The sequence below is a fragment of the Trachurus trachurus genome, assembly GCF_905171665.1.
Source record: "Trachurus trachurus genome assembly, chromosome: 5".
Lineage (NCBI taxonomy): Eukaryota > Metazoa > Chordata > Actinopteri > Carangiformes > Carangidae > Trachurus > Trachurus trachurus.
This window is the reverse complement of record NC_139896.1, coordinates 1,047,803-1,072,185: the sequence shown is the minus strand read 5'-3', so window position 1 is coordinate 1,072,185 and position 24,383 is coordinate 1,047,803. Positions and strand designations below refer to the sequence as shown.

General features: G+C 40.7%; 1 protein-coding gene across 1 annotated transcript in view; it reads right to left on the bottom strand.

Moving 5' to 3' along the window:
* The window catches only part of srgap3 (SLIT-ROBO Rho GTPase activating protein 3), a gene marked incomplete at both ends in the record, with an annotated part of 93,715 nt that overhangs the window by 29,398 nt on the left and 39,934 nt on the right, over window positions 1-24,383 (bottom strand). The window contains 7 exons of the mRNA XM_083972357.1: window positions 6,226-6,310; window positions 6,418-6,615; window positions 8,344-8,445; window positions 10,029-10,250; window positions 11,966-12,094; window positions 13,238-13,423; window positions 19,314-19,376. Coding sequence (XP_083828483.1) covers window positions 6,226-6,310; window positions 6,418-6,615; window positions 8,344-8,445; window positions 10,029-10,250; window positions 11,966-12,094; window positions 13,238-13,423; window positions 19,314-19,376 — 985 coding nt within the window. The remainder of the gene's footprint in view (window positions 1-6,225; window positions 6,311-6,417; window positions 6,616-8,343; window positions 8,446-10,028; window positions 10,251-11,965; window positions 12,095-13,237; window positions 13,424-19,313; window positions 19,377-24,383) is intronic.

Below are 24,383 nucleotides of genomic sequence, written 5' to 3'. Positions count from 1 at the left end.
TCATGTCATGTGATGTCATGTGATGTCATGTCATGTGATGTCATGTGATGTCATGTGATGTCATGTGATGTCATGTCATGTCATGTGATGTGATGTCATGTCATGTCATGTGATGTCATGTCATGTGATGTCATGTCATGTCATGTGATGTCATGTCATGTCATGTGATGTCATGTGATGTCATGTGATGTCATGTGATGTCATGTGATGTCATGTCATGTCATGTGATGTCATGTCATGTGATGTCATGTCATGTCATGTGATGTCATGTCATGTCATGTCATGTCATGTCATGTCATGTGATGTCATGTCATGTGATGTCATGTCATGTCATGTGATGTGATGTCATGTCATGTGATGTCATGTGATGTCATGTGATGTGATGTCATGTCATGTGATGTCATGTCATGTCATGTCATGTCATGTCATGTCATGTGATGTCATGTCATGTGATGTCATGTCATGTCATGTGATGTCATGTCATGTGATGTCATGTCATGTCATGTGATGTCATGTCATGTCATGTGATGTGATGTCATGTCATGTGATGTCATGTCATGTCATGTGATGTGATGTCATGTCATGTCATGTGATGTCATGTCATGTCATGTCATGTCATGTCATGTCATGTCATGTGATGTCATGTCATGTGATGTCATGTCATGTCATGTGATGTCATGTCATGTCATGTCATGTCATGTGATGTCATGTCATGTGATGTCATGTCATGTCATGTGATGTCATGTGATGTCATGTGATGTCATGTCATGTCATGTGATGTCATGTCATGTCATGTCATGTGATGTCATGTCATGTGATGTCATGTCATGTCATGTGATGTGATGTCATGTCATGTGATGTCATGTCATGTGATGTCATGTCATGTCATGTCATGTCATGTGATGTCATGTGATGTGATGTCATGTCATGTCATGTGATGTCATGTGATGTCATGTCATGTCATGTCATGTCATGTGATGTCATGTGATGTGATGTCATGTGATGTCATGTCATGTCATGTGATGTCATGTGATGTCATGTGATGTCATGTGATGTCATGTGATGTCATGTCATGTCATGTCATGTCATGTGATGTCATGTCATGTGATGTCATGTGATGTCATGTCATGTGATGTCATGTGATGTCATGTCATGTGATGTCATGTCATGTCATGTCATGTCATGTGATGTCATGTCATGTCATGTCATGTGATGTGATGTCATGTGATGTCATGTGATGTCATGTCATGTCATGTCATGTGATGTGATGTCATGTCATGTCATGTCATGTCATGTCATGTCATGTCATGTCATGTCATGTCATGTCATGTGATGTCATGTGATGTGATGTCATGTGATGTCATGTCATGTCATGTGATGTCATGTGATGTCATGTGATGTCATGTGATGTCATGTGATGTCATGTCATGTCATGTCATGTCATGTGATGTCATGTCATGTGATGTCATGTGATGTCATGTCATGTGATGTCATGTCATGTCATGTCATGTCATGTGATGTCATGTCATGTCATGTCATGTGATGTGATGTCATGTGATGTCATGTGATGTCATGTCATGTCATGTCATGTGATGTGATGTCATGTCATGTCATGTCATGTCATGTCATGACATGTGATGTCATGTCATGTCATGTGATGTCATGTGATGTGATGTCATGTCATGTCATGTCATGTGATGTCATGTCATGTGATGTCATGTCATGTCATGTCATGTCATGTGATGTCATGTGATGTGATGTCATGTGATGTCATGTCATGTGATGTCATGTGATGTGATGTCATGTCATGTCATGTCATGTGATGTCATGTCATGTGATGTCATGTCATGTGATGTCATGTCATGTGATGTCATGTGATGTCATGTCATGTGATGTCATGTCATGTGATGTCATGTGATGTGATGTCATGTGATGTCATGTCATGTGATGTCATGTCATGTGATGTCATGTGATGTCATGTCATGTCATGTGATGTCATGTCATGTGATGTCATGTGATGTCATGTGATGTCATGTCATGTCATGTCATGTCATGTGATGTCATGTCATGTGATGTCATGTGATGTCATGTCATGTGATGTCATGTGATGTCATGTGATGTGATGTCATGTCATGTCATGTGATGTCATGTGATGTCATGTCATGTGATGTCATGTCATGTGATGTCATGTCATGTCATGTCATGTCATGTCATGTGATGTCATGTGATGTCATGTGATGTCATGTCATGTCATGTCATGTCATGTGATGTCATGTCATGTGATGTCATGTGATGTCATGTCATGTGATGTCATGTGATGTCATGTGATGTGATGTCATGTCATGTCATGTGATGTCATGTGATGTCATGTCATGTGATGTCATGTCATGTGATGTCATGTGATGTCATGTCATGTGATGTCATGTCATGTCATGTCATGTCATGTGATGTCATGTCATGTCATGTCATGTGATGTGATGTCATGTGATGTCATGTGATGTCATGTCATGTCATGTCATGTGATGTGATGTCATGTCATGTCATGTCATGTCATGTCATGTCATGTCATGTCATGTCATGTCATGTCATGTGATGTCATGTGATGTGATGTCATGTGATGTCATGTCATGTCATGTGATGTCATGTGATGTCATGTGATGTCATGTGATGTCATGTGATGTCATGTCATGTCATGTCATGTCATGTGATGTCATGTCATGTGATGTCATGTGATGTCATGTCATGTGATGTCATGTCATGTCATGTCATGTCATGTGATGTCATGTCATGTCATGTCATGTGATGTGATGTCATGTGATGTCATGTGATGTCATGTCATGTCATGTCATGTGATGTGATGTCATGTCATGTCATGTCATGTCATGTCATGACATGTGATGTCATGTCATGTCATGTGATGTCATGTGATGTGATGTCATGTCATGTCATGTCATGTGATGTCATGTCATGTGATGTCATGTCATGTCATGTCATGTCATGTGATGTCATGTGATGTGATGTCATGTGATGTCATGTCATGTGATGTCATGTGATGTGATGTCATGTCATGTCATGTCATGTGATGTCATGTCATGTGATGTCATGTCATGTGATGTCATGTCATGTGATGTCATGTGATGTCATGTCATGTGATGTCATGTCATGTGATGTCATGTGATGTGATGTCATGTGATGTCATGTCATGTGATGTCATGTCATGTGATGTCATGTGATGTCATGTCATGTCATGTGATGTCATGTCATGTGATGTCATGTGATGTCATGTGATGTCATGTCATGTCATGTCATGTCATGTGATGTCATGTCATGTGATGTCATGTGATGTCATGTCATGTGATGTCATGTGATGTCATGTGATGTGATGTCATGTCATGTCATGTGATGTCATGTGATGTCATGTCATGTGATGTCATGTCATGTGATGTCATGTCATGTCATGTCATGTCATGTCATGTGATGTCATGTCATGTCATGTGATGTCATGTGATGTCATGTCATGTGATGTCATGTCATGTGATGTCATGTCATGTGATGTCATGTCATGTGATGTCATGTCATGTCATGTCATGTCATGTGATGTCATGTCATGTCATGTCATGTGATGTCATGTGATGTCATGTCATGTCATGTGATGTCATGTCATGTCATGTGATGTCATGTCATGTCATGTCATGTCATGTGATGTCATGTGATGTCATGTCATGTGATGTCATGTCATGTGATGTCATGTCATGTCATGTCATGTCATGTGATGTCATGTGATGTCATGTGATGTCATGTGATGTCATGTCATGTGATGTCATGTCATGTGATGTCATGTCATGTGATGTCATGTCATGTGATGTCATGTCATGTCATGTCATGTGATGTCATGTCATGTGATGTCATGTCATGTGATGTCATGTCATGTGATGTCATGTCATGTGATGTCATGTCATGTCATGTCATGTCATGTCATGTGATGTCATGTGATGTCATGTCATGTCATGTGATGTCATGTCATGTCATGTCATGTGATGTCATGTCATGTGATGTCATGTCATGTCATGTCATGTGATGTCATGTCATGTGATGTCATGTGATGTCATGTCATGTCATGTGATGTCATGTCATGTGATGTCATGTGATGTCATGTGATGTCATGTGATGTCATGTGATGTGATGTCATGTGATGTCATGTCATGTGATGTCATGTCATGTGATGTCATGTCATGTCATGTGATGTCATGTCATGTGATGTCATGTCATGTGATGTCATGTCATGTGATGTCATGTCATGTCATGTCATGTCATGTCATGTGATGTCATGTGATGTCATGTCATGTGATGTCATGTCATGTGATGTCATGTCATGTGATGTCATGTCATGTCATGTCATGTCATGTCATGTGATGTCATGTGATGTCATGTCATGTCATGTGATGTCATGTCATGTGATGTCATGTCATGTCATGTCATGTGATGTCATGTCATGTGATGTCATGTCATGTGATGTCATGTCATGTGATGTCATGTCATGTCATGTCATGTCATGTGATGTCATGTGATGTCATGTCATGTCATGTGATGTCATGTCATGTCATGTCATGTGATGTCATGTCATGTGATGTCATGTGATGTCATGTCATGTGATGTCATGTGATGTCATGTGATGTCATGTCATGTGATGTCATGTCATGTGATGTCATGTGATGTCATGTCATGTCATGTGATGTCATGTCATGTGATGTCATGTCATGTGATGTCATGTCATGTGATGTCATGTCATGTGATGTCATGTCATGTCATGTGATGTCATGTCATGTCATGTGATGTCATGTCATGTCATGTCATGTGATGTCATGTCATGTGATGTCATGTCATGTCATGTGATGTCATGTCATGTCATGTGATGTCATGTCATGTCATGTCATGTGATGTCATGTCATGTGATGTCATGTCATGTCATGTGATGTCATGTGATGTCATGTGATGTCATGTGATGTCATGTCATGTGATGTCATGTCATGTGATGTCATGTCATGTGATGTCATGTCATGTGATGTCATGTCATGTCATGTGATGTCATGTCATGTGATGTCATGTCATGTGATGTCATGTCATGTGATGTCATGTCATGTGATGTCATGTCATGTCATGTCATGTCATGTGATGTCATGTGATGTCATGTCATGTCATGTGATGTCATGTCATGTCATGTCATGTGATGTCATGTCATGTGATGTCATGTCATGTCATGTCATGTGATGTCATGTCATGTGATGTCATGTGATGTCATGTCATGTCATGTGATGTCATGTCATGTGATGTCATGTCATGTCATGTCATGTGATGTCATGTGATGTCATGTCATGTGATGTCATGTGATGTCATGTCATGTGATGTCATGTCATGTGATGTCATGTCATGTGATGTCATGTCATGTGATGTGATGTGATGTCATGTCATGTCATGTGATGTCATGTCATGTGATGTCATGTCATGTGATGTCATGTCATGTGATGTCATGTCATGTGATGTCATGTCATGTCATGTCATGTCATGTGATGTCATGTGATGTCATGTCATGTCATGTGATGTCATGTCATGTCATGTCATGTGATGTCATGTCATGTGATGTCATGTGATGTCATGTCATGTGATGTCATGTCATGTGATGTCATGTGATGTCATGTCATGTCATGTGATGTCATGTCATGTGATGTCATGTGATGTCATATGCAGATGCCGCATTCGGGCTTGTCAGGCACATCAACACGGCGGCCATCTTGGTCAGGGGTTTCTGACCATAGACATGTAAACGTCTGACCAGCAGTCAGACCCGTCAGACCCTGTAGAACATGTTTCAGTGTATTTATGCATGTGGGTGTGTGTCTGAGTATGTAAGTGTATGTTTAATATTTAAAAAAAAGATATAGCATTTTGTTGTTGTATCATAAATATGTGTCTGACATTTATAATAAACCAAACGGCTTGAAAATCAGTTGAATATCCAGTGAGTTATGGTGATGTTAATGGTTGATAGACGTCTGCCTCTGTTGACTAATGCAGGAAGTAGACACAGCTTCCCCCTGACCAAGATGGCCGCCGCGTTGACGTATCGTTCCAATGGACAGCAGCATCAGAGGCGGCTCTCTATGTGTATATATCTGTGATGTGATGTGATGGAGCTGTGTCAGATGATGAGGACGATGAGGTCTTTACCTTCTCCCAGCGTCTGCTTCAGCAGGTCGTGTTTGGCCTGAAGCTTGATGATCAGGTTGCTGCCGTTCAGGAACTCTTTGAATTTCTAGACCACAGAGAAGAAGGAGAAGAAGGAGAAGAACCTTCAGCCTTCTGTGTGTAGAGCTCATGGCAGCAGTTTGACTGGAGGACGGACGGAGGTTAAACACTCACAGAGAAGTAGAACATCTCGGTCTCCTGCTGGTTGGACCTCCTCTTGGACACGTTCATCTTGCTCATGTACGACTCGGACGCCACCGACTTGATGGACTCGGTGGAGCGGCTGTGCTGGAAGGCGTCGGACACGTCGAAGTCCTCCACCGTCAACATGTCCTGCAGCGTCTGCATGGTGGCGTCCAGCGTCTTCCTCACCTGAACACACACACACACACACACACACACACACACACACGCACACACACACACACACACACACACACACAGGACCAGAGGACCAGAGGACCAGAGGAATGAAGCATCACAGTCACATGGGATTTGTTTTTAGGGAGAGAGTGATTCATGAATGAATGAATCTTTTATTTCAAACATGTAAAATAAGTAAAAGTAAAGAAGAAAGGAAAACAAAGAGCAAGCTGCTGCACTCTGCAGACTTTGGGCTGAAGTTAAAAACCTACGTGGTCTCACCCCTTCTCCAATACTCAACCAACTTCCCTCTTCCTTTAAATGCTCTGCCATTGATTAATAATATAACTAATACAATATATCAATACATGTTCAATCCATATCAAATCTATAAACACTTTAGATATAAGTTTTCGCAATAATACTCCCAGTAAGTAGGCTAGTGAGCCAAGGAGGACCAAACAAAAACATACTACATACACTGTAAAAAAGGGGTTTCTAAAAACAAGATAAAAACACTAAACCTACTCACAACAAGTGAAATTATCTGTTAATGCAGCAAGATCATTCACTTGACAAGATTTCTTAAATTAAGTTTGTTAAATCCCAAATAAGTGACATATACTAAATATAAGCGATATATTTTGTTTTCTTACTTTTAGTAAATTAAGATGAAGATTAGTAATAAATGAATACATTTAGAGAAAAATATTCAGTAGCCTATTAGTAAAGAGTGATTAAACTCAGTCTTAATCCAAGTTGGTTTATCTTGAAACAAGTTTTACAAGCTCCGCCTAGTCTAGCCTAGTCTAGTCTAGTTTAGTTTATCTTAATTTAGCTTAGTCTAGTCTATTTTAGTCTAGTTTAGTTTAGTTTATCTTAGCTTAGCTTAGTCTAGTTTAGTTTAGCTTAGTTTAGTTTAGCTTAGCTTAGCTTAGTTTAGCTTAGCTTAGTTTAGTTTAGCTTAGCTTAGCTTAGCTTAGCTTAGTTTAGTTTAGTTTAGCTTAGCTTAGCTTAGTTTAGTTTAGCTTAGCTTAGCTTAGTTTAGTTTAGCTTAGCTTAGTTTAGCTTAGCTTAGCTTAGCTTAGTTTAGCTTAGTTTAGTTTAGTTTAGCTTAGCTTACTTTAGTTTAGCTTAGCTTAGTTTAGCTTAGCTTAGCTTAGTTTAGCTTAGCTTAGTTTAGTTTAGCTTAGTTTAGTTTAGTTTAGCTTAGCTTACTTTAGTTTAGCTTAGTTTAGCTTAGCTTAGCTTACTTTAGTTTAGCTTAGCTTAGTTTAGCTTAGCTTAGCTTAGCTTAGTTTAGTTTAGTTTAGTTCAATTTAGTCTAGTCTAGTTTAGTTTAGTTTAGCTTTATTTAGTTTATTTTAGCTTAGCTTAGTTTAGTGTTTAGTTCAATTTAGTTTATCTTAGTCTAGTCTAGTTTAGGCCTCAGACTGATTGGACTTGTTTCCATAATGAAGTGACTGGTTCATTAAACATCATGAGGAGGAGGAGGAGGAGGAGCTTCGTCACCTCCTCCTTCATTAAACATGTAAACACAACGTGGTCTGAATATATAATATATAATAATATATAGAGGCCAGAGGAGGAGAACAGATGGTGATGTGGAGGAGGAGGAGGAGGAGGAGGAGGTGTGTGGGGGGGGGGTTTGAGGGGGGGTATGAGGAGGGATGAGGGGGGTGATGAGGTGCAGCTGGTTCCATCCTGACTCCTCCTCCTCCTCCTCGTCCTCCTCACCTCCTCGTTCTCTATCTTCAGCGTGGTCAGACGAGACTGCAGCTGGTGGTAACGCATCAGGAGCTCCGTCTGGACCGGCTGCTGGGCGCTCACCTGGCACACCTGCAGCAGGGGGGGGGGGGGTTAAAAAACATTTGAAAATGATTAGAAATACTGCAATTTAACTGTAAGGTTGTTAAAAAGATCAAAGTAGTAATTAAAGCCATGCAAACACATTTCCTCCTCATCTTCAGTGTTAAACATGAAGATGATCTGAGTGGCGTCTCCAACATTAAACCATCTCATTAGGAGATTAACGCTGAAACAAAGTAATTCCCAAATGTTGACTCAGTATTATGGTTTATGGATGTTACTGACTGACTGAGACATTCTTCTTAAAGAGTCAAAGTTAAGTTTGCATGTGACAGAAACAGTTCACTGTTCAGTTCCATGGATGTAACTGGACTGAGCTGTTCTGCTTTGATCTGACAGCAAAAGGTCAGAGGAGAGAGAACTGCTGCTTCTCTTCTTTTTGGGGTGAGCAGGAAAATCATGTCAACATTCTACGACGCAGTGCTAGAAAGCCTGATCAGATACTGCATGGCAGCATGGTTCGGGTCTCTCTCTGTCCAGCTCAAAACGAGGATAGCAAAAATTGTGAATACTGCGATGAAAGTAATTGGTAAAAGTGACCCTCAAACACTGCAGAATATCTTTGAGAAGAAAGTAGGCTACTACGACTGGCTCAGGGAGTGATGTCAGATCCATCACACATTCTGTTCTCAGAGTACGAGTTGTTACCGTGGGGCAGACGTTTAAGAGCTTGCCGCCCCAAAAGCAACCGTTATAAACTCTCCTTCCTCCTTAACTCTATAGCTCTGTTGAACAAACAGCCAGCTCACGCCAGCATCAACCCTAGGCTGGTGGCCTCCTGATTGGAGGAAGTGAAGCGTAGCTCGAGTTTTTACTCTTGCAAATGTCCTTGATCTTAGGATCTTTTAAATTCCTTTATTTATTTTTTACTAAGCCAAGCTGCTGTCCTTTTTACTTTACACCTCTCTTTTAGAATTTATAATGCCGACTGCTGTGGTTTTGATGCTGTGCAATGCTGCTTCGTCTGTACGTCTATGCCTGTATGTCTGTCACTGCTTATTGCTGCTTCTATGTCTTATTGTCTTGTTGCTACACGGTGCACTTTTGCCCAAGACAAATTTCCCCTTCTGGGGACAATAAAGTTAATCTAATCTAAATCTTACACCAGAACCAGAACTGTCGGTCTGCTGACCCCTGATCAGTCTGACCAGGTATTGACCAGGTATTGACCAGGTATTGATCATGTATTGATCAGGTATTGATCATGTATTGATCAGGTATTGATCATGTATTGATCAGGTATTGATCAGGTATTGATCAGGTATTGATCATGTATTGATCAGGTATTGATCATGTATTGCTCAGTCTCAGCCTCACCTCGTCCCCCATGTGGGGCAGGTAGTCGAAGCGCATGGGGGGACAGAACACCTGGTTGTTCATGTCCATGATCAGGTATTGATCAGGTATTGATCAGGTATTGATCAGGTATTGACCAGGTATTGATCATGTATTGATCAGGTATTGATCAGGTATTGACCAGGTATTGATCATGTATTGATCAGGTATTGATCAGGTATTGATCAGGTATTGATCAGGTATTGATCAGCCCTCACCTCGTCCCCCATGTGGGGCAGGTAGTCGAAGCGCATGGGGGGACAGAACACCTGGTTGTTCATGTCCATGATCTTGTGCTTGTCGCTGCGTGAGTCCAGGTTGTCCACGGCGTTCTCGATCACGTCCAGTCCCTCGTGGCGCGACGTCTCCAGGTTGTACTCGGCCGACAGGTAAGTCCTGAAGGTCCGGGCCAGGCTGGCGTGGTAACCAAGGTCACAGCACTGAGGACGCAACAACAACAAGATAACAACATATAAATAACTCTAAAAACACTCTATATAACTCTATAAACACAGAGGGACGTGTCCGAGTGTAAAACTCTGTGTGGGACAACAGCTGCCAGGGCAACAGGCTACTTAAACTGTGGAAAACACCTACACTCCCTGAACTAACAGAGTGGATAAACATTCTGGTTCAAACAGCTTCATATGAAGTTCTGCTCCACAAGATGAATAACAGGAATACAAGGCACCAGTCTGGGACTCGTTTTGGACTCACATTACTATGACTGATGATCCTACAGCTACATACATCCACCTGTTGTGTGTGAATGCATCAATATGTCCCCTATACTGTACATCATCACATCATTTACATCATTTATGTGGTGTTTTATTTTTGTTTTGCTATGCCACTGACGCTACATGTAACATGCATAAGATGTCCTCTGACAATGTAAAATGTTCTACTGTCATACACCAGAGATAAAAGAAATAAAAACTTGAATTTCTTCTGATCATGTTGCTTCTTTGCAGCAGGTGCAGCTATAATAAATACACACTGTGTCACATTATAATGTTCAAAGAGATAGTTCAACATTTTGTCAAATTGTCCCATTACCATAATCCCTATAGTCATAGCAGTAGGTTTGTTACCTTTAATTGTCGGTGCAAGCTGTTTTTAGAACGGCGGAGCAGAGCCGTGAGCTGCTCAGAGCTACGCTACGGAGGCTCATTATGGGATTTCTTGGTTTCAAACTCATCAAACTCATCAAATACACAATCCAACAACTCCACAACGCTCTGGTGGACAAGTTGTGACCTGCACATTCACCACGCTATGAGATAATAACACAACGTTACCACACAGAGTTGTTTTAGAGGGAAATTCATGCAAAACCGCTGATGCACGTTGCCTTCAGGGACAGTTTTTCATCAAACAGTCTCTGTATTTCCCATGAGCCTCCGTAGCGTAGCTCTGAGCAGCTCACGGCTCTGCTCCGCCGTTCTAAAAATAGCTTGCACCGACAATTAAAGGTAACGAACCTACTGCTATGACTATAGGGATTAGCCAAAAAATGTTGCCAAAATGTTGAACTATCCCTTTAAACTATACTCTACTAGTGAGGCATCAACTCATCTCTCTTCATATGTTTAAGTCAGCTGTTGTTTCCAATAATCACTAATCAATGACTTGTAAAATACAACAAGACAAAAAAAAACAGCATTTAATTGTTTAATAACAATATGAAAATGTAACCGCAGCTGGTTTTTATCCTCCAGGAGTTTATTTTGGGTTTTTTTTTTTTTAGAGGCAATGATTTCTTTTTTTTTAATCAACAGCTCAAAACCTCAAATTTTCATATTTATATTTTCAGCAGCAGCAAATATACTATATTAAAAAAAACAGCTTGATATTGACTTGAAAAACCTAATTAACTGATTCAACTTCATCAGAACAGGAAAAGATGGAGGACGAGTGAAGACGAGTTGGAGACAAACGACAGAAGAGGGAGCTGTTACTGTGTGTGTGTGTGTGTGTGTGTGTGTGTGTGTGTGTGTGTGTGTGTGTGTGTGTGTGTGTGTGTGTGTGTGTGTGTGTGTGTTTGTGTGTGTGTGTGTGTGTGTGCATGAAAAACAAATGAATGAAATCAATATTAAACATAAAAGAGTGTAAACTGCAGCATCAACCTGAACAGAGTGAAACAGAGACTCACATCGATCATGTCAGAGACGTCGTGGATGTAGTACTTGGCCACCACGGCGTTGGTCGCTGCCAGGTTCAGCAGGTAGTCGTTACGAGCTTTGGTGCATTTCAGTTTGTTCTCAGAGTACTTGGCCTGTCTCTGCAGCAGAGAGATGGAGAGATGGAGAGAGAGATGAAGGAGGAACAATCACATCAACTACAGACAGAAACACGTGGTGCGTTTGAGTGCAGTCGGTTTTTTTCAGCACAAACAGTGAAACAGCAACGAGCCTGTGAGTTAATGAGGAGGAACGGGTTTCAGCTGCAGGAGAAGACGCCTGTCTAAAGATAAACTACACTCAACTCTTTTATCTGCATCACATTCATCACATTAAAAAGCAGAAACAGGGTTCCCACTCTTTTCTTTTCTTGAAATTATTTTTCAGGACATTTTCAGCCATCACAGTCTGACAGACGTGTTATTATTTTGTACATTGAACCAGTTTGTTTCTATGTTTATTCCTCTCTCACCCCCAGAAGTCTGATTTAAAGATGTGCAGTCTGTGGCTCCAATTCATCTATGAAATAATCTCTAACATGCTTAGAAATTATAACAAATGTATCATATAACAATGCAAAAACATGCTTTGTTTTTAAACCACACCCAAAACAGCTCTCTACTGCTCCCCTGTCTGTCACTCAGCAGAGATAGATCCATAGATCCAACACTGGAAACACTCAGCAACTTCTCGCTAGCTACTTCTTTGGAAACGAAATTCTTGGTGGGATCTGAAAAATCGAGCTCTGCAGCTGATGTCATAATGTGATCAATCTAGGGCATTTTACTTCTCAGTTCATTGTCACCATCAAGTGTTTTATTTTGAAAATTCAACATATTTAGAGTTTGAATGATTTTCATGTTTCACTAATGCACTGTAAAAACTCTAAATCTTACCAAGAATATTTGTCTTGTCAAAACTAATCTCATTCTACTTAAAATAAGACTCATCACATTAAAAGCAGCTTGTTTTTAGACACTTTTTACTTCTTTCAAGCAGATTTTCACTTGAAATAAGTAGAAAAATCTGATAGTGGAGCAAATTTTTTCTTTCTTATTACAAACACAAAAAACTTGCTTTCACTGGCAGATTTTTCTACTTATTTCAAGTGAAAATTAGTTTGAAACAAGTGAAAATGATCTAAAAACAAGTTCATTTTTAGGTGATGAGTCTTATTTTAAGTGGAAAGAGATTAGTTTTGACTAGAAATGAGACATTTTGACAAGAAATAAGACTCCTCCTACCTTCTCCTTCATCTTCTCTATCTTGCGGACGGTGCTGCGTCGTGGCTGCCGGTCTTCGTGCCGCAGCAGGTTGACGTTCAGGTCTCCAGAGCGGCTGAACTGCTTCTCCTCCTGCTTCTCCGCGTCCTTCAGTTTGCTCTCAGCGCTGATGCTCTCCGTGTGGTACATGTGGTAGGTCTTCATCACCTGCAGCACACACACACAACCATCACACACACACCTGTTACCATCTAAACACCTGTAAAAAGCTGAGTCTCAGTGTGAATCCTTCCATGAGTCACTGTTGGTTTTGGTCTTTTCATAGTATTTATAGTCAATAATAAAAATACAGCTCTTGTATATTTCTGGTTTATTACGAGTTGCATCATTCGGCCTTCATCTCTCAGATTTCTGTCATGTAGCTAGTTTACTATCTACACTCTGTCCTTAACTTCTGTCTCAGATCTAATCCTGCCGTTGTGAATTTACTGAACTACCCACTGCAAAAACTCTAAATCTTTCCAAGAATATTTGTCTTATTTCTTGTCAAAATGTCTCATTTCTAGTCAAAACTAATCTCTTTCCACTTAAAATAAGACTCATCACCTAAAAATTAACTTGTTTTTAGATCATTTTCACTTGTTTCAAACTAATTTTCACTTGAAATAAGTAGAAAAATCTGCCAGTGGAGCAAGTTTTTTGTGTTTGTAATAAGAAAGAAAAACTTGCTCCACTATCAGATTTTTCTACTTATTTCAAGTGAAAATCTGCTTGAAAGAAGTAAAAAGTGTCTAAAAACAAGCTACTTTTAATGTGATGAGTCTTATTTTAAGTATAATGAGATTTGTTTTGACTAGAAATGACATTTTGACTAGAAATTAGACAAATATTCTTGGTAAGATTTTGAGTTTTTGCAGTGCCCATCTCAACGGTTGTCAACGTCTTCTTCTTTTTTGGACGCTGCTGTTGTGTTTCTTATTTAAATTTTCAATAATGAACGTCTTCCTGTACTGTATTTGACTTGTGTTCCAGCTGTGTAATGTGAGGTGGAGATGACACCGGCTCCTCTTACTGGAGGAAAACACTGGCCCACTGGTCTGATGATTTAAATATTAAATATTATATATATTAGGCTATACATATATTATTATTATATTCCTCTGCGTAGCCCTGAATCATCTCATCAATCAATCCCCATTATTATGATGAAGATTTCATTCTGTGGGTTATGGGGGCGGGACTAGATCAGCTTTAGCTTCTCCCTCTTTCCCTTTCGGCCATGTGGATCGTATTATTGAACTAAGATGAAGTGTGATGATGATGATTTAATTGACATGCCCGAAACAAACAAATAAATAAGTGAGACGACCACAGAGTGATGTTGTTGTTGCCGGGTGAAGGATTAAAAACACAAAACATCATCATGTCTTCATCATCCTGTCTGTTCTTCCCTCTTCTCTTTGATCTCTGTCTGTGTGTCACCGTGACGACACGTTCACGACAGTGACAGAAACCGCTCGTTAACATCAACACCATCAACACCATCTTCTTCCTTAACTCGGCCCAGATGCTCATTGACACAGAGACACAGAGAGAGACAGAGAGAGAGAGGCCTTGTAAAGCTCCGTCCAGATGTGAAGACGTCTTCCACCGGCACCTGAACGCCTCATCAGTGTAAACATCAGTTTATTAGTTTCCTGCTCAGATCCTTTTATCTGTGACCTCTGACCTCAGACCGGAGGATTTACAAGTGTTTCTGTCTCTGTTCCTGTCTGAGCTACAGAGAGACACAGAGCCGGGAGGAAAACACCTGAGAAGAGACATTAAAGGAGAATTACAGCCATTTTTTACCCCTAAATCGTTGTCCTGATGGTCACCCAGTGTTGGTTGGAGCAAAAAACGCGACTTAAATTGCTGCAGGCAAACCGGAGTTACCATGGCTACCCGGCGCTAGGGATAGCCACAACGCTAACCCATGGGGGCAATTCTTTCAACCACAACAAACACTCAGAAAACAATCAAATATCGTTTTTTGCTCCAACCAACACTGGGTGACCACCAGGACAACGATTTAGGTGTCAAAAATGACTGGAATTCTCCTTTAATACAGAGAATAACAGAGGACTGTTCTCAGAGGAACCAGGCCGACTCTGACTCCTGCTCCTGCTCTTTCTTTCACTCTCCTCTGAATACGAACTTGATCTGCAGCCAAGTCTGAGCCGTGTGACCACAGGACCTGCAGCTACACACACACACACACACACACACACAAAAATTGAGGTGCATATTGCGATGGGAGACAGCGGAAATTGGTCCAATCCACCGATGATTAGTCCAATTTGCAGAAAAGTTGTGGCGATTGGACAAAATTGCAAGATTGCACATAAATTCACGGGGATTGGTTGAATTTGCGTTGATTGTTGCGATCGTGACATCGCAAATTCCTGGAGGGACTGATTAATGTGGATAAATGTTTGTGTTGAAAAAGAGTTAAAGTTTTTTGTTGGCACGAACTGTTAAAGGTGTTTAACAAACATGTTAAGTGTATATATTCTCTTCTTTCTTGAGTCTGTTTGCTCATGCAAAATGAAATGCAATTAATATAGATTAAAAATGAATGACATTTAATCGCAATTAATCCACAGCAACCCTCTGATTAATCTGATTAAAAATGTAAATCGTTGGACAGCACTATAAAAACCTGACAGTCATAATCCTCTAGTGTCTCTAGATTCTTAAACATCCAGATGTTTTCTTGACCAGCACGTTATTACCCAGAATCAGCGACTTCATAAACAGAAATGACTGCGTCTGTGAGTCTCAGCGGGTTGGACAGAGCAGCAGCAGCAGCAGCAGCGGCAGCAGCAGCAGCAGCAGCAGCAGCGGTGGCGGCCGATCGCTCCGATAAGAAGCTGCAGCTTTATTATTGATCCCAGTGGGAAATCAAGTCCATGTAACAGGAAATTAAAGCAGGTTGAAGCAAAGGGAAGCTGAATCTCACAGATCTGAGTCGCTGCAACAACACGAGGCCTCAGGTGTCACACACACGTTGTGTTTCCACTTCCACTAGAAATGCAAAAAACCTAAATATCACAATAAAAACCTGGTAATGGAACCACAGCTACCTACGATCTGAAAAACCTCTCTAATGTCACCAAAACTATTTTTATGCTCTCATGAGGTTTTTTTTTTCCAGACATGTCGATATCCAAGTGCATCACAAAAGTGTCATGGAAACACTTATTTCACATTTACATGTCACTGCAGGGGCCTCATTTATCAAAAACGGTGTAAAAGTGCTACTAAATGTTCATGTCCGGCGAAAAACCAAGAATGGCATACACCCAAAATATTTACACCCTCTTCAGATCTATCAAACTGTGCGTACACACAACTCTAACCGCAATGTCCATTGATAAATCACACCGGACCCAAGAAAAGTGCAGATGTGAACACGCCTCATGTTTCGCCTTCTAAACCCCCAAACACAACCATATATGGTCAATGCAAATCAGAACGTGCATATTAAAGGGATAGTTCACTCAAAATTGAAATTTCACTGATTATCTCCTCCCGCTCATGTGGACTAAGGGCTGGGAGAAGTTTCAGAGTCCTCTGTGGCTTCTCTGAGTTACAGGGGGTCTCGGCGTAGCACTGCATGTCCATATGACGGTTGAGAACGGAGCTCACTTTTCTTCGTCCAAAAAGACACACCAAAAAACATCCAAATACCTCCATGCTGCTCGTATGTAATGTCCGTCTTGTATTGAAGCCCCGACATGAGAAATTGTCCCGAAAAATATTAAATAAGTCTATGTTTTAAGCTTGTTTGTAGTAGAAGCTCCCAGCACTGCTCTTCCTGGTCCGTCCAAATCTTGCGCGATTTGCGTCGGCGTCAGTCTCAAATTTCGCCAATTCCTCCTGTTCTTCAAAAAGGCTGTAAATCCCGATATGCCATGGTCAGAATGGATGTAAATGTACACACTTTTGGCTTGATAGATCCCAAATTTGGTGGAGAAAAGTGCGTTCGCACAAAACGGGGGAAAAGGGAGTAAAACAAGGTGAATCCACGATGATGAATGAGGCCCCAGATCTGATCCTGTTGGTCATTTGTTCCGTTTCCCTTCTCTCTCCCTCTCCACCGTCTGTGTTCGCTAAACACCTTTCAACAGAAACACCTGTAAGCAGCAATTGTGCTTTTTTGAAATCTTAGAAATTTCTGTTTTATTTAGTGAAAAGCTGCAGAACGACGGACGGAGCCACAGACACTTTAAAGCTTCACAGTCCGACGTCTCCTGGGCTGCAGGCGTCCAGACGGGATTTCACAGTTTTTTTTCAGGAGAAAATGTTTGGTTGGCAGCGAGTGAAACGTGTTAGAAAGCAGCAGGAGGCGGTCGCCATGAGGCCGCGGTGTTGACTCAGATATTTCTGTTCAGTCAGTCAGACACTAACAAGGGAGAAGAGCAGAGAAACTGAAACTAAAACTGCATGGTTTTCCTCCTGCAGCCGAGGAGCTGCTGAGGATACACATCTCTTCACCTGTTGTTGCACGGTGGTTAATTAATTACAGCTGGGAACAGTCAGGACTAATACCTGTCTGTCAGATCACAGCTTCATACAGCTCTGCTTTGTGAGACAGAAACCGTTTAAAAAGACACAAAAGCAGGAAACAACTTACAGTGATGGTGTGAAAGCAGCAGCTCATTAGAACGAGTGGGTTCATTACTGCACAACAGTTGTGTTGTTGCAGCAACAGATCGTTCATGTTTAACAAACAGAGACCAGACCATTCAGCTAAAGTCTACTGACTACATCTTTATTTATGATAGCAGAGATGTGAACCACAACAGTCATTTTAAATGTGCACATTAAGTCTACGACGTGCACGTTGGATCAACACACGCTGCCGGTTGCAGCCTCCAACTGGACAGATGGAGGATCAGGGAGAAGAGCCAACACCGCTCTGCTCTGATGAAGAGGAGGAGGAGGAGCTGATGAAGTTGTTTTAGAGGGAAATTCATGTAAAACCTCTGATGCACGTTGCCTTCAGGGACAGTTTTTCATCAACAGTCTCTGTATTTCCCTCTAAAACAACTCTGTGTGGTAACGTAACGTTGTGTTATTATATCATAGCGTGGTGAATGTGCAGCTCACAACTTGTCCACCAGAGCGTTGTGGAGTTGTTGGATTGTGTATTTGATGAGTTTGATGAGTTTTGAAACCAAGAAATCCCATAATGAGCCTCCGTAGCGTAGCTCTGAACAGCTCACGGCTCTGCTCCGCCGTTCTAAAAATAGCTTGCACCAACAATTAAAGGTAACGAACCTACTGCTATGACTATAGGGATTATGGCAATGGACCAATTTGACTAAATGTTGAACTATCCCTTTAACACTCTTCACTAAAAACTCTGCTCACACTTTCATCCAAACAGAAACAATCAACATAATAAAATATCAAACAGAAGTGAAAACAGATGTGAAGCAGCTGCAGATGTTGGAGCTGCTCTTTAGATCCGTGAAGGTTTTTGTCTCCAAACACACTGCAAAAATTCAAAATCTTACCAAGAATATTTGTCTTATTTCTAGTCAAAATAAATCTAATTCTACTTAAAATAAGACTCATCACATAAAAAGCAGCTTGTTTTTAGACACTTTTTACTTCTTTCAAGCAGATTTTCACTTGAAATAAGTAGAAAAAATCTGATAGTGGAGCAAGTTTTTCTTTCTTATTACAAGCACAGAAAACTTTTTTTCTACTTATTTTAAGTGAAAATCTGCTTGAAAGAAGTAAAAAGTGTCTAAAAACAAGCTGCTTTTTATGTGATGAGTCTTATTTTAACTGGAAAGAGTTTAGTTTTGACTAGAAATGAGACATTTTGATGAGAAATACGAGTTTTTGCAGTGCAGAGACAACGGAGTAGAAACTGGTCGTTACAGGGAGGAGGGACGACCGACAACAGAGCAGCTGACCTCAAACCAGTCGGTGCAGTCGTCTGTTGTCATGGAAACAAGATGCACATTAAGTCATCATCATCATCAGCTGAGAGCGCTGCACTGATTAGTATACAAACACAATCTGAAACCTCTTGACTCACCGTGTAGAGTTCATTGGTCACCTTCACCAGCTCCTCGTGCATCTGAATCCCGATGTCTTTACTCTGAAAACACACAGAGAGAGAAGGAGGTGAAGGAGGTGAAGGAGGTGAAGGAGGTGAAGGAGGTGAAGAGCAACAGGGACAGTGACCTCATCTCTAACCAACCGTTAGACAGCTGACCTCACATTCACCAGCTCACAATCAATCTGGTCAAGACAGCAGCCAAGATCATAGGTCAACCCACAGCAACTCTTTGACCAGGCAGTTATCAACCAGGAAAAGAACATTTTAAAGGGACAATGAGGAGTTTTGGAAAGCAAAGTGTTCTCATACTACATTTACCATGAGCCTCCGCGCGCACCGTGAAATTCTTTGACCGGTGCAAGACGGACGTCTTGCCAAGAATGTTTTCATTCATCAAGAATTAAAGTCAGAGGTTGGAAGACGATCACATACCGTCGTAATTCCGAGTCCGACCATAAACGGCGATTCGGCGGCGTTATTCTCATGACTCGCCGGGCATCGTCCAAGAAACCGAAAGTAAAGAAACGCTGGTCGGCTCGCCCAGCATTTCCACCACCACTAATAATAACAAAATAACCATAGAGACAAAACCATAGATTTATCTAAAATGGACCATTAACAAGTGGTAACGGAGATTCATCCACATTAATATCAGACTTTTTTATAACCAAATAGAAACTCCTGGTTGTCCCTTTAACAGACAGTTCTCATGTTTTACATGATGAATACAAACTGAAACATTCAGGGAGGAGACACAGGGTTTCTCCTTGTGAGACCAACAGCTACAAACACTCATTCATCCCTCTTCCAGTCAAGCTCATTAACAAGCAAACACAAACATGAACCGCAACTTTGCACAGCAATGTTTTTTTGCACATTTTCACATGTTTTCATTTATTATGTCTGCACATATCTTTCTACTGTTTGACTGTTCTTTATGTTTTCACTGTCTTGTGTATTTATTGTCATGTGGCTGTTTTTTATTGTCTATGCAGCAGTACACTGCAAGAGAATATTTGCCTTATTTCTTGTAAAAATGTCTTATTTCTAGTCAAAACTAAACTCTTTTCACTTAAAATAAGACTCATCACATTAAAAAGCAGCTTGTTTTTAGACACTTTTTACTTCTTTCAAGCAGATTTTCACTTGAAATAAGTAGAAAAATCTGATAGTGGAGCAAGTTTTTCTTTCTTATTACAAACACAACAAACTTATTTTCACTGGCAGATTTTTCTACTTATTTCAAGTGAAAATTAGTTTGAAACAAGTGAAAATGATCTAAAAACAAGTTCATTTTTAGGTGATGAGATAAGTTTTGACTAGAAATGAGACATTTTGACAAGAAATAAGACAAATAGTCTTGGAAAGATTTTGAGCTTTTGAAGTGTACCCTGCATCCAAACCAAATTTCTCCCCAGGGAGACAAATAAAGAACCTCGACCACATGATGATGAAGCTTCTTCTCCATCATCATCATCCTCAGCTCCACCATGTGAGGAAGTCCAGTTCAGGTCACCACAGCAGTGACACCAGATCTGGACCAAACCAGTTTCCTGTTCACTTCAGTTTGGACTCGTTTCATTTCACCTCTGAGCCGCTGCTCCTCCGAGGAACTAAACATAACTCAGGAGGAGATGAAGGAGAATGTGGGACGACACTAATTAAAGAAACAGTTTCATTAAATCCTTCACAAATTAGTAAACGTTGACTTTTATCACCTGAGAGCGACGACACAACGACACATTCACTTCGCTTCATGTTTAGACGTCTGCAAAGTTTCATTTTCACACACGACCTGCGACCTGACCTGTGTGTGTGTGTGTGTGTGTGTGTGTGTGTGTGTGTGTGTGTGTGTGTACGTGTGAAGTGTGTCAAACAGTGAAGACGGAGGCGTTAACATCCTCTGAGAAAGTAACACATCAGTCTATTGACGCTCGTTTTCAACACACACACGCAATGAAAATCAAAAATTGCATCATGTAGAAAAACTCACACCAGTATAATAAAATATAATATAATATCAGTTTGAGTTATTGATCGATTGTGAAGTGTTTTCTCTGTTTGACTGTTTCAACCTGCTGCAGGTGAAAAGAGGAAGTGAATAAGAACCACACTGCAAAAACTCTACATCTGTCCAAGAATATTTGTCTTATTTCTTGTAAAAATGTCTCATTTCTAGTCAAAACTAATCTCTTTCCACTTAAAATAAGACTCATCACCTGAAACTTATCTTGTTTTTAGATCATTTTCACTTGTTTCAAACTAATTTTCACTTGAAATAAGTAGAAAAATCTGCCAGTGAAAGCAAGTTTTTTTTGTGTGTTTGTAATAAGAAAGAAAAACTTGCTCCACTATCAGATTTTTCTACTTATTTCAAGTGAAAATCTGCTTGAAAGAAGTAAAAAGTGTCTAAAAACAAGCTGCTTTTAATATGATGAGTCTTATTTTAAGTAGAATGAGATTAGTTTTGACTAGAAATAAGACAAATATTCTTGGTAAGATTTTGAGTTTTTGCAATAATAATATAGATAAAAGATGAGACACCACCATTGATAAATAAAGATAAAATGTAAGTAAGAATAAATAAGTAAGGAGCCGTTTCCCACAGAGTTACAGAGGAAGCAGCAGGTGAAGAGAGGTGGAGGTGTTGTGACAGGAAGTGGAGGTGTTGTGACACATGATGAAGTCTCTCCTCTGCTGCTGTGACAGAGAAACCAGCAGGACAGAAACAACACGACCCTGAGCTCCGTTAACCACCGCGAAGCTTCAGGCTTCACTCACGTTCATGTACGACGGACGGATCATTAACAGACTGTTGTTTATACGCATTAACCCCAAAACACGACTCAAACCGACACCGTCATGACTTTCTTGGTTTTTGGATCTATGTTCGAAATAATCACCCTCCCCACAAACATCTGGATTATTGGCTGCACCAGGCGGCGATTCGTTGTTAATCGCATCGCATGGTTTATACATCACGACTATGTTTCCTGCTTGTGCAACTGTAATGAGCATCGTGCAAATACAACCTGGCCCTTTAAACTGATGTGCACTTTAGGGCCTTGTGCAACACTATCTAGCACTTTAGATAAATGTTCTTATAGGGCATCGTGCAATACAACCTGGTACCTATGCACTTTTGCAGTTTTGCACTTTAACACTCGTCACTTTAATCCAGAATTTATGCACTTTATCTGCGAGAACGAAACTCTCCTGGTCCCTCTACCTGTGGAATGTGTTTGTCAATATGTTCTTCATTGTCATAGTCGCCTTTTTGTCTTTTTGTGTTGTCTACATTATTATGTGTAATGTGTACTGTTATTGAACTATGTTTATGGGAAATTAGCATCTTGCTATAATCCAGCACATTTACATGTTTTTGTCCATTAATTAATGTCCCATTCAAATAAACAAATAAAGTAAAAGTGTGTTGCGTGCGTAACCGTCCGTGCTTGTACCGTGTCCAAGTGTATTGTTACACTTTGGCCCAGTTCCATTTCTCTTGTTTTAACAGGAGCACTGGGTTTTAATTGGCTACCAAAGGGAGATTCACCTTGACGATGGATAAATTGTGATTATGTAGTTTTTAGCCAAAATCACAAAACCTGTGTCATTTCCCAGGGCTTTAACAATCTTCCTTCGTTTGACAAATCAATCATTAAGAAATGCAGGAAACAGAAGACACATGGCTGTGTTCTTGCTCTGATTAATTTATTTCAGGTATGTCGACTCTGTGTTATGATGACACAAGTTCATATCAGCTGGTGGTGAGTTTACGTACAGCCTGATAGACCTGTCGTCTGTATCTAAAACAAGACGACTCACTCGTTGAGATATTATTAAGTATCGAGGGTCATTTCATCCTGCACTATGCTCCAAGTTCCAACCTCCCTCTGATTTAACTGGTAGTTTTAAGGGTTGAAAAGCACTTCCCCTCGCTCTTAGAAGATTTAGGACACACACTAGGCCTACTCCTACATGAGAACACACTAAACTGAGTGCTAGGGCCAGAATCAAGTGGAAGTGGAGGAAATGGGACAGGGCCTTATACGCTCAGACTATAAAATATATCTTCAGGTCTTTACAGCTGAAGGAAGGAGAAACTAAACGTGTTGAAGGTTTTCAGTAGAGGTGAGGAAGCGTGTGCAGCGCGATGCCTCGTGTGGAGGAGGTGAAGAGCGTGTGTGAGGTCGACATTCACACACAACTACAGCTAAAATACCTAAACCTGTGGTCACCACCACCATGCACTCATTACTGTTCTTAGACAAACCGTTTACCAGAGTCCACGCTGCTGCAGAAACCTCAGCACATACACAATAACACACACACACGCACACACCAGCTCATATTTAGCTCCACACCCTGTAGCCTGTACAAACCTGCACCTGGTGACTCATTAAAGACTAATACCTTCAGTCGTTTCCTCCTTAAGCTAGATTTAAAGGGATACGCCAACATTTTTTTTTTCGTGTCTTGCCTCACTGGGTCCATGCCTATGTTCCCACAGTTCTAAGATTTTTCTCAAAATGAGGCCCTATGTTCCCACTGGACTCTCTCTACCTATCTGGACTCTCTCTATCTGGCCTGTCTAGCCTCTACCAGGTCTTTTTACTAAACTTAACCAACTCTTTTCTTCATTGCCTAAACCCAACCAATGGTAGGACCAAAGGGCTGTGGGAACATAGGGCCTAATTTTCAGTGACAACAAAAGTTAGAAATGTGGGAACATAGGAATGACCCCGCCCCACTCCCGAGTCCATGACCAGCAGATAGACACCATCCTTTCAACTGTGCGTGCAGTAACAAGGGAGATAGAGCCGTATCGCCCGTAATTAGCTTAGCTCAAACACTGGAAGTGTATAGGTAGTGTTAGCCTGCCTCCACCTAAAGTCGCTAATTAGCTTAGCTCAAACACTGTGAAGTGTATAGGTAATGTTAGCCTGCCTCCACCTAAAGTCGCTAATTAGCTTAGCTCAAACACTGGAAGTGTATGGGTAGTGTTAGCCTGCCTCCTACCTAAAGTCGCTAATTAGCTTAGCT